This window comes from Sinohyriopsis cumingii, chromosome 4 (assembly GCF_028554795.1).
Source record: "Sinohyriopsis cumingii isolate HCF-2022 chromosome 4, ASM2855479v2, whole genome shotgun sequence".
NCBI classification, from domain to species: Eukaryota; Metazoa; Mollusca; class Bivalvia; order Unionida; family Unionidae; genus Sinohyriopsis; species Sinohyriopsis cumingii.
In genome coordinates this window covers 5512579-5529560 of record NC_142964.1, presented here as the reverse complement: position 1 = coordinate 5529560, position 16982 = coordinate 5512579, and the positions used below count along the sequence as shown (strand labels likewise).

Genomic DNA, 16982 nt, shown 5'->3' with positions numbered 1-16982 from the left:
GGCGGTAGTGGCGGTGGAGTTAATTATCACAAATGCTGAAGTTTATCATTACATGAATTTTGAAAACCTTCGTGAACCAGATTGAATTAAACAGATATTTAAAAAAACAGGATTCCCTCGATAGACTTACTGATACAAGTAAAATAAAACAAACGCTTGTTATTAATTAAATGCCGCTGTTCTAAAGAGGAAATCAACGAGTATTCGCATTGGCCAGTTTCATGCAACGTGAGATCTAATTGGCTGCCAGAACCACTAAATCTTATTCTTCAATAATGCAGAAATTTCCTTCTTGTTTCCTTGCATTAAAATTTGAGGACAGTACTTCATTCACTACACAGAAGAAACCTAGAAAACCCACCACTGACCTATATTTCATCAAACATACAGAGATGTGTACCTCTCAAAATATAATGTTTGCTAAACAGCCATGTTGGTATTAGACGTAAAGAAAAAGATGACCGCGCTGCTAAAATTGCCTTATCTCTAGAACCATCTGATTGAAAATGCCATGCACTGAGTTTAAGCCTAGTATCAAAACACTTTATTTAGTAAGTGGCAAGCATCATGGAATGATGCTGTGAATAACTAACTCCATGTGATCTAACCAGCCCTAGGCGACTAGCCTCCTTCCTACAGACCATCCGTAGTGACGAGATAGTCGTTGTAAGGCTTAGAATTGGTGCTACTACTTGTATAATCCCCTCATTCATATAAAAAGGCGAAGACTATCGAAATGCGTTCCAAACAATTAACCCTTTTCTGTGAAGCACTTTATGATAGATTGTTTCGATCTCCAAACTACGCAATCGTTCCTACAATGTTCAACACATGGAAGAATTATTGAATAGCGTAAATGTGACTTCTATTCTAAACTTCTTGAAGGAAGTTAATATGTATTCGAAAAGTTTAACTGGCGTGCAGTCCTATTTTTTTAAATATTTTTAACGAATATTCGTTCTGCTAATCATCCTTATTTATTTTTATTATCTATTTACAATTTACAAAGAATATTTACAACCCCTTTTATTGGGAACCCTCATATATTTTTACCATGATATCGTTGTTTTTATACTTGTATAGCTCTTTTATAATAAATCTCACAATCAACCAATCAATCAAACAAACAAATTGTGGAAATTGTCAACAGTCCGCCACGTGTATGTAAATACATAGAGTTCCCATGTAGTTCCAGCAATGAGGAAACAGATGACTCTAATGTGACCACCATGGTATGTTTGAGGGTTTCAACTTATAAAGAAAAGTTTCGTTAATATCCTTCACCTTCTTCTATATCCAATGAATACGTTGTATAAAATCAACGAATATTTTGTGTAAAATCAATGAATACTTTTATCAAATCAATGAATACTTTGTATAAAATCAATGGATACTTTGTAGAAAACCAATGAATACTTTGTATAAAATAAATGAATATTTTGTATACAATCGATTAGTAATTTGTATAAAATCAATGAATACTTTGTATAAAATAAATTAATACTTTGTATACAACCAATTAATACTTTGTAGAAAATCACTGAATACTTTGTAGAAAACCAATGAATACTTTGCAGAAAACCAATGAATACTTTGTAGAAAACCAATGAATACTTTGTAGAAAACCAATGAATACTTTGTATAAAATCAATCATGATAAAATTTTCAGCAGTAGTTTAAGTCATGCTGAAGAACATTTTTTTATTCTTAAAAACCGGGATCGGTATTCGGACACAATCAATGTTTCTAAAATGAAATACCAAATTCAATTTATTTTAAAAATGTAATGTATGCCAATATTTTCTGCTATTTACTTCTTAATTCATATATTGTATAAATTCAGTACACTTTGACAAGCGAAAGTTATTAGATTTCACAAACAGAATAGACCAAGACTTACGTTTATGGTGAAAGGGTGAAAACTCCAAATACTGATCGTTCCATTTGTGTACAATGAGTTCATTTTTCCGTTGCCTAAAACGTGTGTTGTGCTGCGGGTAAATGTTTTGTTCATCACAAAATTATTTAATGGATATAAATTATGGGGAAATTGATGTACAATGCAGTTACTGTTTTTTGTTAAATATCAGAAACTTGTATATTCGACTTTCTCTAAGTGATTTAAACATACCCTGTTCAATATTCTTCTTTGAGAGGTTTCCACTCTATTTTCTGGCAATACTCCCCTTATTAGAAATATTGGAATCTTACCTATTTGTAGATATATTCTGATAAAAGGATAACTTATACTGAATGGTGGAAGTAAGGGACTGTCTTCCATGTAAAGCTCATTATTCACTCTCATTCATAATACTATATCATAAATTCATATAAAAAATGATATTTCTTAAAATAAATAGTCATATTAACTTTTGACAAACAAATCTTCTATCTATCACTGACATAATGAAACCAACACATATTTTGTTTCCATTGTCTTACTTGAGTTTTAAGTAAGTAAATTTAGAGCAGAACAATCCATTCGAATGTCAGCAAAATTAAGATGATCGAATTAAATGTCTCCCTGATAACCACCAAGAACTGTTCATTGTATGCTTTGTTTTCTCTTGTGATTGAATTCTTTGATCTTTCTTTGTGTATCTTCCAAGTACTCATGCTTGGCAGCAATTCCTCTCACCCATGGATGCACCAACGCCTGCCGCACGGTAGGTCGCTTGAACACATCAACTGACAGCAACCTTTTTACAAAGTCCTGGAAAAGATTTTGAAGAAAACTATTTCAAATACATTTTTCGTTTTAGCTAAATAAACAGTTGTCAATCTGCTCTCTGAGTATATATCATAAAAATAAAGACTGCAATCAGACCAAGCTGTATTTGAAAGATGTTGTTACAAAAGAAGTGATATTATAGAAAGATAGACAGACCTACGGATGGATAGAATGATAGATAATCTGATCACTGTACACCATCCTAACAACCTTGCTGCCTATAAGATCTGTCTACTTACCCCCACCCCGTAACTAGCCATCTCACCACACACACACACACACACACACACACACACACACACACACACACACACAAGAATGCATGCATGCATACATACATACATACATACATACATACGTACATGCATACACACATAGCAGCAAAGGAGGTGAACAGACCTCTTGATAGAACGTCATTTGTGAAAAAATAAAACTTCGTACGAAAATGAAATATATAAGCGTAATAACGCCAAACCGAAACCTATAACTTACCGAGAGTTTCTCTAATTGGGTTAGATTTGTTTTGTTACATTATCTTTGTCGTTTGTTTTTTTTTTTTTTTCTTGCTAAATTTGTATGTGTGCTTTGTTTCCCACCGGACGTTTCGTTGAGGTCGCACCTCCTCTGCTGCTATAAATGTATGAGTAATTAAATCAATCTCTCATCCAAAGATTGTATCAAGACCTATACGATATCGTGATCGAGGATTGTGTAAATTTATCGTTATAAATCTGGGTGGGCTAGATTGTGCTTTTGAAAAGAAGGTTTTGAATTTAATCATGTCCATATCCCCACTACACCAAGCCTGATGAACATTTCGCAGAGTATGTGTATCAACTCCATTAAACACAACTAACATATTGATGTGATTTATGTTACTCAGAGATATACACAAATACATAACGTGATCAGAGATAACTGTAATATTTTAGTTGTGTTTAATGGAGTTGATACACATACTCTGCGAAATATTCACCAGACTTGGTGTTTTGGGGATATGGAAATGATTGAGATCAAAAACTTCTTTCAAGCGCACAATCTAACCAACAGTGATTTAAAACGATAAACTTACATGATCCTCGATACATACATACATACATACATACATACATACATACATACATACATACATACATACATACATCACAAAAGCACATAATCTATTGAATTTTAGTACCTGACCGTCATCCTTACAAACTATATAGGATAAAGAAAACGAAAGCAATTTGGTTTCAATCCCTTTTCTTACATTATAAATTGGTTTTCCACAATGTATTCTCGAAGAAGCAATATATAATTAAATCTAAGTCACTCTACTACCGTCTCCAGTAGGCTGTATTCAATCCAGACTAATCCGTCTACGTGAAGGGGAAAGGGAACACGTCGTAGAAAACCACTTTATGCTGTAAGGAAATGGGATTGAAACTAAATATGGCAGTTTGCCAACAAATGACGACATTTTATTATTCAGTTATTTGTAGTGCGTCTAGAGTTAGCCATCCAGAGAGTATTGCTTTATGAATGGAGACACCAGCACAGTTTGTTTGTATGAGTGTGACTATTGAACGTTAAGTTATGATGGCATACCCACCCATCTCGCTTGTCATATTCCATTTTGTTTGTAAGTTTATGTTGCACTGTAATTATGTGTATTAGTAACTATCACATGCCTCCACTTTCTCACCTTTGTAAGGGTGGGTGTAGGATGGTAAAAGTTGGTGCTGGATGATATATAGCTGTGTTAGTAACCATTAACTATCCCTTACCTTCCCTCATTAGTGTTGTTTGCAACGGTTCGTGATAGATGGCAAAAGTGGGTGTTGGATAGAAATTGTGTTAATGACCGTCAAATAACTCTTCTTTCTATCATCACTTTGTTTGTTTGGGCCTGAGATTTTCTTTCATCTTTCAGACCAAAATTTTCATTTCCTTTTACTTCAAGAAAATCTATTCTCGGCTATGCCAGAAAGATATCATGCTCTCCACCCCCTTCCTCTTCCTTGAAATATAAACTGTTGCTCCCTACAGTAATGACCTTCGGACACCTCTATCATTTTTGTGCATGGACATTCTCAAAATAGGTGATCCTCAGTAGGTCAGAGTATGTCTTGATCAATGAACATAGAGTATAGTTGGTCAAAATATCGGTATAGGTCAGTCGGAATACATGTTTCCAGTCGAAATATGTGGTGGTTAGTCAGCAAAGGTGTGTATCAGCTAGTGTTGTCAGAATAGGAGTTATACAGTCAGAAAATTTATTTATCGGTTAAAATAGTTATTGGTCAGTCAGAATACGCGTTGGTCAGTCAGGTTTGGGTTTGCTCTGCCACTAAATGTATTGGTCAAAATGTTGGTATATCGCAATAGGCAAGTCACAAAAGATATTTGTCACTCATGATGAGTTTATGTTTGTAGGTATGTCTGACTCTGTTCAAGATTCGTAAACCCTAGAATGCCCGCACTGATCAATTCCCATTAGTCCATATGCAATATTAACAGTTCCACAGAAGGCCGTAGTGTCATCTGTAATGTTAAATTCCCACGAGGCTCTATGGTGTCATCCCTAATGTTAAATTCCCGGGGGGAGGGCAATACACCCTAATATTAAATCCCATGGGCCCCCTAATTGCCCCATCTATGTCATATTCCCGCAGGGCCCCATAGTGGCCATGTAATATTAATTCCCTTAAGGCCTGATACCGGCTCATAATCGCTAATGCTGATATCCCATAGGAACCTACACTTTCTCAAAATTGCCGTAATGGTTTCCATTAAGGCCCCACAGTGTCAGACACACACACACACACACACCAATTGCTTACAACCGAATGTATATGTTTCTACCTACACTTACAAGTTGAATCACTTAAGGTTTACGAAAAATTCTGCATTAAATCAAAAGTTATTTCCTTTCTTTCAAAAAACAGGAGAACTATTTGTATATCCAAGGCAAACCTTGACATACCAACCTTGCCATTTTCAGATATAGAATCCCAGGCGGGTGATGAAAACCTAAAATCCCCTTTCATGATTTGCTTAAAGAGCATGTTTCTCTGGTTATGCTGGAAGGGCTGATAGCCGCAAAGACTGAAAATATTTCAGGAAATGTGATTAATATGACAGTAATTAGTGTTATATTAATCAAATCAGAATTACTGAGTCGGCAACATCCTTATATTTTTAATAGTCATTACTCAAGCAACAATTATCTGTCATTTTGTTGCCATTATATTTGAATGTACTAATTACAAAAAATTTTGATCAAAATAAACGGTGTGACTTCCAAAAGGCTGCAAGCCAGCTCTAACAAGCACTTATTTGGTTAGTTACGGTTGCTAGTGTTAAAAACTCATTCGAATTTTGCCTGGCACTAACTTTGATCTCTTCATTTTAAAACAAATTTTGATAATGATTTCATTTCTCTCATCCAAAACTTGTAACTTAGTGGTGATTATGGGATACCTTTACGATTTTTTTATTTTACTGAGACCTCATCCCAGTAGACATATGTCTGTGCATATTTTGGTGGGTCGCATAAAATTATCAACCCATAATGTAATTGAGCAACGGCTTTCTTTGCAATGTTGTCAAATTGTCCTCATTTAATACCAATATCCCTCATGGCAAAGTCCTTCAGCATACCGTTGCCTTACAATTCGTATGGTAATGGATCCCACAAATTGTCCTCATTTAATGCCAATATCCCTCATGGCAAAGTCCTTCAGCATACCGTTGCCTTACCATTCGTATGGTAATGGATCCCACAAATTGTCCTAATTTAATACCAATATGCCTCATGGCAAAGTCCTTCAGCATACCGTTGCCTTACCATTCGTATGGTAATGGATCCCAAAAATTGTCCTCATTTAATACCAATATGCCTCATGGCAAAGTCCTTCAGCATACCGTTGCCTTACCATTCGTGTGGTCATGGATCCCACAAATTGACCTCATTTAATGCCAATATCCCTCATGGCAAAATCCTTCAGCATACCGTTGCCTTACCATTCGTATGGGCATGGATCCCACAAATTGTCCTCATTTAATACCAATATCCCTTATGGCAAAGTCCTTCAGCATACCGTTGCCTTACCATTCCTATGGGCATGGATCCCACAAATTGTCCTCATTTAATAGGAATATCCCTCATGGCAAAGTCCTTCAGCATACCGTTGCCTTACCATTCGTATGGTAATGGACCCCACAAATTGTCCTCATTTAATGACAATATCCCTCATGGCAAAGTCCTTCAGCATACCGTTGCCTTACCATTCGTATGGTCAAGGATCCCGTAAATTGTATCAATTAAGTTTCATCAAAGCTTCTTCCTCTGTTTTAAGTCATTTTAGTTCGTTGCTAATGAGAACAAAGTATAATTGTATTTTTCATATTCTGAGGTGTTAGAGACAACCTTGCCAAGTCATTATCGTGTATAATTTTCCCCTACCTGTATCGCGAGTCCTCCTGTCTCCTATAAATATCATGAGAGAGAGAGAGAGAGAGCACTGTAGTACTTTAAGTACATTGTGTCTTTGCTGGAGCAGTAATACATGCACAGTTCGGTGTATATATTTGAGTTGTTTCACCGAGACTATATTATCACACAGTAAACTCTAAATTATTGAGTTCGGCTTTCAAAGGATTCTATACCTAGTTCTATGTACATTAATGCTTTAGAAAACACAAGATATTGTTTAATTTATATATAGAACATATAATATCAGACTATGGAATTTCTGTATTCTAATCATAATTAATTAGATCTATCTATTCATTGAACATAGGCTTTACTTTTCTCTCTGTCATTCTTGCAACAAAATGTAAACATTAGTATAAAATTTTGTATCCGAAACAAACACATCTGAGAGCATTAAAAAATATCGGATCTCTTTTAAAATCTAAACGTAGAAATGGTACTGGATGCCTTATAAAATCTAAATGTTGAAATGGTACTGGATGTCAAAAAAAATCTAAATGTTGAAATGGTACTGGATGTCAAATAAAATCTAAATGTTGAAATGGTACTGGATATCTTATAAAATCTAAATGTAGAAATGGTACTGGATGTCTTATAAAATCGAAATGATGAAATGGTACAGGGTGTCTTATAAAATCTAAATGTTGAAATGGTATTGGACGTCAAATAAAATCTAAATGTAGAAATGGTAATGGATGTCTTGTAAAATCTAAATGTTGAAATGGTACTAGATGTCTTATAAAATCTAAATGTAGAAATGGTACTGGATGTCTTATAAAATCTAATTTAGAAATGGTACTGGATGTCTTATAAAATCTAAATGTTGAAATGGTATTGGATTTCAAATACAATCTAAATGTAGAAATTGTACTGGGTGTCTTATAAAATCTAAATGTTGAAATGGTATTGGACATCAAATAAAATCTAAATGTTGAAATGGTACTGGATGTCTTATAAAATCTAAATGTAGAAATGGTGTTGGATGTCTTATAAAATCTAAATGTTGAAATGGTACTGGATGTCTTATAAAATCTAAATGTAGAAATGGTACTGGATGTCTTATAAAATCTAAATGTAGAAATGGTACTGGATGTCTTATAAAATCTAAATGTAGAAATGGTACTGCATGTCTTATAAAATCTAAATGTTGAAATGGTACTGGATATCTTATAAAATCTAAATGTAGAAATGGTACTGGATGTCTTATAAAATCGAAATGATGAAATGGTACAGGGTGTCTTATAAAATCTAAATGTTGAAATGGTATTGGACGTCAAATAAAATCTAAATGTAGAAATGGTAATGGATGTCTTGTAAAATCTAAATGTTGAAATGGTACTAGATGTCTTATAAAATCTAAATGTAGAAATGGTACTGGATGTCTTATAAAATCTAATTTAGAAATGGTACTGGATGTCTTATAAAATCTAAATGTTGAAATGGTATTGGATTTCAAATACAATCTAAATGTAGAAATTGTACTGGGTGTCTTATAAAATCTAAATGTTGAAATGGTACTAGATGTCTTATAAAATCTAAATGAAGAAATGGTACTGGATGTCTTATAAAATCTAATTTAGAAATGGTACTGGATGTCTTATAAAATCTAAATGTTGAAATGGTATTGGACATCAAATAAAATCTAAATGTTGAAATGGTAATGGATGTCTTATAAAATCTAAATGTAGAAATGGTACTGGATGTCTTATAAAATCGAAATGATGAAATGGTACAGGGTGTTTTATAAAATCTAAATGTTGAAATGGTATTGGACGTCAAATAAAATCTAAATGTAGAAATGGTAATGGATGTCTTGTAAAATCTAAATGTTGAAATGGTACTAGATGTCTTATAAAATCTAAATGTAGAAATGGTACTGGATGTCTTATAAAATCTAATTTAGAAATGGTACTGGATGTCTTATAAAATCTAAATGTTGAAATGGTATTGGATTTCAAATACAATCTAAATGTAGAAATTGTACTGGGTGTCTTATAAAATCTAAATGTTGAAATGGTACTAGATGTCTTATAAAATCTAAATGTAGAAATGGTACTGGATGTCTTATAAAATCTAATTTAGAAATGGTACTGGATGTCTTATAAAATCTAAATGTTGAAATGGTATTGGACATCAAATAAAATCTAAATGTTGAAATGGTACTGGATGTCTTATAAAATCTAAATGTAGAAATGGTGTTGGATGTCTTATAAAATCTAAATGTTGAAATGGTACTGGATGTCTTATAAAATCTAAATGTAGAAATGGTACTGGATGTCTTATAAAATCTAAATGTAGAAATGGTACTGGATGTCTTATAAAATCTAAATGTAGAAATGGTACTGGATGTCTTATAAAATCTAAATGTAGAAATGGTACTGGATGTCTTATAAAATCTAAAAGTTGAAATGGTATCGGATGTCTTATAAAAGCTTATAAAATTTAAATGTAGAAATGGTATTGGATGTCTTATAAAATCTAAATGTAGAAATGGTACTGGAGGTCTTAATTTGTTTGTTTGTTTTTTGTTTGTTTTTTTTTTGTTTTTTCTTATAGGTGTTGTCCAGTGTTATAAAGCGCTTAGAGCTTCTAAAGATTAGGCGCTATACAAAGTCCTCATTATTATTATTATTATTATTATTATCATTATTATTATAAAATCTAAATGTAGAAGTGATATTGGATGTCTTATAAAATCTAAATATAGAAATGGTATTGGATGTCTTATAAAATCTAAATGTCGAAATGGTATTGCATGTCTTATAAAATCTAAATATAGAAATGGTATTGGATGTCTTATTAAATCTAAATGTCGAAATGGTATTGCATGTCTTATAAAATCTAAATGTAATGGTGCTGGATGTCTTATAAATTCTAAATGAACAAATGGTATTGGAAGTCATATAAAATCTAAATGTAGAAATGGTATTGGATGTCAAATAAAATCTAAATGTTGAAATGGTACAGGATGTCTTATCAAATCTAAATGTAGAAATGGTACTGGATGTCTTATAAAATCTAAATGTTGAAATGGTACTGGATGTCAAATAAAATCTAAATGTTGAAATGGTATTGCATGTCTTATAAAATCTAAATGTAGAAATGGTATTGGAAGTCATATAAAATCTAAATGTTGAAATGGTACTGAAAGTCTTATAAAATCTAAATGTAGAAATGGTACTGGATGTCAAATAAAATCTAAATGTAGAAATGGTACTGGATGTCTTATAAAATCTAAATGTAGAAGCGGTATTGGATGTCAAATAAAATCTAAATGTAGAAATGGTACTGGATGTCTTATAAAATCTAAATGTAGAAATGGTACTGGATGTCTTATAAAATCTAAATGTAGAAATGGTACTGGATGTCTTATAAAATCTAAATGTAGAAATGGTACTGGATGTCTTATAAAATCTAAATGTTGAAATGGTACTGGATGTCTTATAAAATCTAAATGTAGAAATGGTACTGGATGTCTTATAAAATCTAAATGTAGAAATGGTACTGGATGTCTTATAAAATCTAAATGTAGAAATGGTACTGGATGTCAAATAAAATCTAAATGTTGAAATGGTATTGCATGTCTTATAAAATCTAAATGTTGAAATGGTACTGGATGTCTTATAAAATCTAAATGTAGAAGTGGTATTGGATGTCAAATAAAATCTAAATGTAGAAATGGTACTGGATGACTTATAAAATCTAAATGTAGAAATGGTATTCGAAGTCAAATACAATCTAAATGTTGAAATGGTACTGGTTGTCTTATAAAATCTAAATTTTGAAATGGTACTGGATGTCTTATAAAATCTAAATTAGAAATGGTACTGGATGTCTTATAAAATCTAAAAGTAGAAATGGTACTGGCTGTCTTATAAATTCTAAATGAAGAAATGTTATTGGATGTCACAAAATCTAAATGTAGAAATGGTATTGGATCTCAACTTAATCTAAATGTTGAAATGGTACTGGATGTCTTATAAAATCTAAATGTAGAAATGGTACTGGACGTCTTATAAAATCTAAATGTAGAAATGTTACTTGATGTCTTATAAAATCTAAATGTTGAAATGGTATTGGATGTCAAATAACATGTAAATGTTGAAATGGTACAGGATGTCTTATAAAATCTAAATGTAGAAATTGTATTGGATGACAAATAAAATCTAAATGTAGAAATGGTACTGGATGTCTTATAAAATCTAAATGTAGAAATGGTACTGGATGTCTTATAAAATGTAAATGTAGAAATAGTATTGGATGTCTTATAAAATCTAAATGTTGAAATGGTATTGGATGTCTTATAAACTCTAAATGTAGAAATGGTACGGGATTTGTTATAAAATCTAAATGTAGAAATGGTACTGGATGTCTTATAAAATCTAAATGTAGATATGGTATTGCATGTCAAATAAAATCTAAATGTAGAAATGGTACTGGACGTCTTATAAAATCTAAATGTAGAAATGGTACTGGATATCTTATAAAATCTAAATGTTGAAATGGTATTGGATGTCTTATAAAATCTAAATGTAGAAATGGTATTGGATGACAAATAAAATCTAAATGTTGAAATGGTACTGGATGACAAATAAAATCTGCAAGTAGAAATGGTACTGGATGTCTTATAAAATCTAAATGTTGAAATGGTACTGGATGTCTTATAAAATCTAAATGTAGAAATGGTATTGGATGACAAATAAAATCTAAATGTAGAAATGGTACTGGATGTCTTATAAAATCTAAAAGTTGAAATGGTACTGGATATTTTATAAAATATAAATGCAGAAATGGTACTGGATGTCAAATAAAATCTAAATGTGGAAATGGTACCTGACCTCTTATAAAATCTAAATGTAGAAATGGTATTGGAAGTCAGATACAATCTAAATGTAGAAATGGTACTGGATCTCTTGTAAAATCTAAATGTTGAAATGGTATTGGAAGTCAAATAAAATCTCAATGTAGAAATGGTACTGGATGTCAAATAAAATCTAAATGATCAAATGGTACTGGATGCCTTATAAAATCTAAATGTAGAAATGGTACTGGATGTCAAATAAAATCTAAATGATGAAATGGTACTGGATGTCTTATAAAATCTAAATGTAGAAATGGTACTGGATGTCTTATAAAATCTAAATGTAGAAATGGTATTGGATGTCAGATAAGATCTAAATGTTGAAATGGTACTGGATGTCTTCTAAAATCTAAATGTAGAAATGGTATTGGATGACAAATAAAATCTAAATGTAGAAATGGTACTGGATGTCTTATAAAATCTAAATGTAGCAATTGTATTGGATGACAAATAAAATCTAAATGTAGAAATGGTACTGGATGTCTTATAAAATCTAAATGTTGAAATGGTACTGGATGTCTTATAAAATCTAAATGTAGAAATGGTACTGGATGTCTTATAAAATCTAAATGTAGAACTGGTATTGGATGTCTTATAAAATCTAAATGTACAACTGGTATTAGATGTGTTATAAAATCTAAATGTAGAAATGGTACTGGATATCTTATAAAATCTAAATGTAGCAATTGTATTGGATGACAAATAAAATCTAAATGTAGAAATGGTACTGGATGTCTTATAAAATCTAAATGTAGAAATGGTATTGGATGTCAAACAAAATCAAAAGGTAGAAATGGTACTGGATGTCTTATAAAATCTAAATGTTGAAATGGTACTGGAAGTCTTATAAAATCTAAATGTAGAAATGGCATTGAATGTCAAATAAAATCTAAATGTAGAAATGGTACTGGATGTCTTATAAAATCTAAATGTAGAAATGGTACTGGATGTCTTATAAAATCTAAATGTAGAAATGGTACTGGATGTCTTATAAAGTCTAAATGTAGAAATGGTACTGGATGTCTTATAAAGTCTAAATGTAGAAATGGTACTGGATGTCTTATAAAGTCTAAATGTAGAAATGGTACTCGATGTCAAATAAAATGTAAATGATGAAATGGTACTGGATGTCTTATAAAATCTAAATGTAGAAATGGTATCTAAATGTTGAAATGGTACTGGATGTCTTATAAAATCTAAATGTAGAAATGGTATTGGATATCAAATAAAATCTAAATGTAGAAATGGTACTGGATGTCTTATAAAATCTAAATGTAGAAATGGTACTAGATGTATTATAAAATCTAAATGTAGAAATGATACTGGATGTCTGATGAAATCTAAATGTAGAAATGGTACTGGATGTCTTATAAAATCTAAATGTAGAAATGATATTGGATGTCTTATAAAATCTAAATGTCGAAATGGTACTGGATATCTTATAAAATCTAAATGTAGAAATGGTATTGGATGTTTTATAAAATCTAAATGTTGAAATGGTACTGGATGTCTTATAACATCTAAATGTAGAAATGGTACTGGATGTCTTATAAAATCTAAATGTTGAAATGGTATTGGATGTCTTATAAAATCTAAATGTAGAAATGGTACTAGATGTCTTTTAAAATCTAAATGTAGAAATGGTAGTACTGGATTCTGTGAATTTCGATGCGTTTTATTAAGTGCACTTTTTGTACACTTGTTTGCTGCCGAGTTTCGCATTATACACAAAACAGAGCTAACTTTAATAAAACAAAGCGTAAATAACAATAAGTGGAATTACAAATGGATTAATGTTAACTATACTTACATTCGGAAATTAATACAATGGAAGGCAATTCGATCAGCATAATAAACAATTTATTGCAAACAAAATGCAGTATATTCTTATTTAGTTTACTTGATCCATGATTCGGGACAATGATAACTAAATAAAGAACAAAATAAATTAGCGCATGCTTACAGACTCGCACTGATCACTTACAGGATATACGTGAGAACGCCCACGCTCCAGACGTCTAAACTAGAGGCAGTGATCCGTCCATCAAACATTTCCGGAGCTGTTTATTATTATGGAGGAAAAAAAAAAAAACAAAGAAACAAAATCGGTTATCAACCATTAAATCATTCTTTCATAACCGACTTGAAATATACTATATTCATGTATCATATATAAAGAGTGACAGAAATTTCGTCTCAAACCGACTTCACTTGCTTACAAAAAATACGTGCATCACAATCATCATACAGAACGTCATATTCGATTCATAAAATTAAAAAAACAGCAGAGGACAAAATATACTAGAAGTCATTCTTGACTATAAAGCATGATTCACACTGTGCAATAAAATGATAGAAAGTACTATAAATCAATGCAGGCTATATCATATTGCGTATTGTACAATAAAAGTGGGTACAAATGCATATAAAAAACGTCAGCAGAAGTGTTGGAAATAATTAAGTATAGCAATATATGGTAATAGCTACAAGGTGTTTAGCTTTTACTTGATCATCGGACTATACTTACATAAAATGAGAAATGTGACTATACTTAAATCATGTTCGTGCAGTCATATACATCGGTAACTGCGGTTCGTTTCAAATATCCTATTAGCTATCCCCTGGTTAGTCTTTAAAATGTCCACTTCTATTAAAAGAATATCTTCTTTTCAAAATGTATGCACATATTTCGCTATGACTTGTGAGAATACAGTGGAAATAAGGCGCAAGTCGTGCAAGAAACAACGAAGTTATAACGATGTGAATTTGTAAATGTCACACAATAAGAGATTAGTAGTCGTCGGTAGTTTAAAACCTACCACAGTATTCGGGAGTGTCCCTCATCCTTTGCTTTATTATTTCGTTTGCGAAAATTGTCGAGAGACAATGGTCGGCTGAAACATAAAAATGTTGTTGTTTTGTTTTGGGGTTTAGCGCCATTTCTAAGCGTAAGATAGGCTATGCGTGGCGGCCAGTATAACTGCTGGAGAAAGAACCCGGGGAAATCCCTGTGAAGAACCATCGACCCACGGGATTGCTGGTAGCTTTCTCAGCCAGAGAATCGACCCCAAGAGGACAGAGGTGAGACGGCAGTGATTGGCAAAGGCGAGCGCTTTAGACCACACAGATACCAGGGGCCCCCATATATAGAATGTAAATCCGATTTATAATTGGTGCACCAGATATTTCGCTTAATTTGCTTATTTGGTAACAAAAATTATATATATATATATATATATATATATATATATATATATATATATATATATATATATATGAATATAAAAAATTTTACATAAAATGTACCCATTTTCTGGCGATTAACTGTGCAACTATCAATATTTAAATAGAAAAATGAACGTTAGGTCATTTGATTAAGCTGTAGCGAATAATAACAAAACAACGCTTTTCTTTGTTCTCCTAAGATAAACGTTCTGTATATTTGTTTCTTGACATATAAAACAAGTAATTTAAAGCAAGAAAATTGAATTTTACATGAGAGAAATAAGATTTTCAAAATTTATTCAGCATCTGCCATGTTGAAACACTTTATTATATTTTTGTTGATAATATTTTATAATATAAATGTGCACGGACATTTCAATCATAGTTTCAAAAAAATAACAAAAACATCACTTGTCGTAGATTACAGAGAAGCGAATTGAAATAGTAATCAAACATTCGTCTTGAAAACACCTCCGAGATTAATGGAGAGAGAGAGAGAGAGAGGGTGTGGTGGTATTTACATATTTTAAGCGGTGCTGTTTCTGAGCTATTAGCGTAGAGTAAATTCTCGGGCTGAAAAAGAAATGCAACATACATTCAACGTCGTAGGCACAGGTGCGAAAGTAAAGGAAAATATTATGAAAGTGGCATAATTTTTACAAAAGGTATGTCGACATGTAGTCTTATCCTCGGCTCTGAATGCTGTAAAAGACAACAAACAATACAATTAGCTCCTATCTTCTCCGTATCATAGCAACTGAATTGATCTTGACACTAGTTATATGAAATTTCAGGAAATTCCTCTTTCTCACAGCTTATAATTACCGCGTAAAACGCTCTCTATGAAGGTTGGAAATGTTATTTCATCGGAGAGGGGGGAAGCGAGACTGACAGGCAGAATAAAAAAAGATCTAAAATCTTTTGTCGTGGGTAAACTATCAACTCACCTTTAAATTGTTATGGACAATTCCATATTTGTGGAGAGCCTGAAATTATAAAGCAAGTATATGCTTTACACATTAGGTCATCCACTGAACCATATGCATTATACTTAAAAGTCTCGCACGTGTTTGTTATCGTATGACTCATGTTATATTTTTATAATTGGGATGTGTATTCGGTGTATCTGCATTGTTTACAGAGATCCTGCAGCTGGATAGCATAATAAATAATGGTCAGTAGCTAAACTATAAATTTAAAACAAACAAAAAACTAAGCTGGATCATTATTAAAGTGATTTGGAATATTTTAACATTACCATCATGATCTGTGCCTTACCGCTAAGCCATTCAATATTTGCCGCACGGCGTTGGCAGCGACTCTTTCGCTGTAGTGACCCATAACAACAATCCTGTCGAGAAAAATAGTCATTTAAACATATTAACACATAATCCCACACATAATCATAAGTGTATACATATTAACACATAATCCCACACATAATCATAAGTGTGTACATATAAACACATACTCCCACACATAATAAGTGTGTACATATAAACACATAATCCCACACATAATCATAAGTGTATACATATTAGCACATAATCCCACACATAATCATAAGTGTGCACATATTAACACATAATCCCACACATAATCATAAGTGTGTACATATAAACACATACTCCCACACATAATAAGTGTGTACATATAAACACATAATCCCACACATAATCATAAGTGTA

General features: G+C 32.0%; 1 protein-coding gene across 1 annotated transcript; it reads right to left on the bottom strand.

Annotated features, from left to right (window-relative positions):
- Positions 1-276: 276 nt before the first annotated feature.
- LOC149800569 (calcium/calmodulin-dependent protein kinase type IV-like) lies at positions 277-16644 on the bottom strand. The gene is made up of 7 exons (XM_089954206.1): positions 16573-16644; positions 16242-16280; positions 15816-15867; positions 14889-14963; positions 14054-14129; positions 5701-5818; positions 277-2713 (listed from the first exon to the last, which is right to left on the bottom strand). Exons 1-7 carry the CDS (start codon positions 16633-16635, stop codon positions 2546-2548), a joined length of 591 nt encoding a protein of 196 aa, XP_089810332.1. The 5' UTR covers positions 16636-16644; the 3' UTR covers positions 277-2545.
- Between the last annotated feature and the right edge of the window lie 338 nt (positions 16645-16982).

What these genes read in the sequence shown, in the direction of transcription:
- LOC149800569 (XM_089954206.1), bottom strand. Translation starts at nt 16,635, where the DNA reads ATGGGTCACTACAGCGAAAGAGTCGCTGCCAACGCCGTGCGGCAAATA. An exon ending in GGACACTCCCGAATACTGTG is followed by an intron (nt 14,130 to 14,888) that starts GTAGGTTTTAAA and finishes AATAATAAACAG; the next exon opens with CTCCGGAAATGTTTGATGGA. An exon ending in CTATATCTGAAAATGGCAAG is followed by an intron (nt 2,714 to 5,700) that starts GTTGGTATGTCA and finishes AATCTTTTCCAG; the next exon opens with GACTTTGTAAAAAGGTTGCT.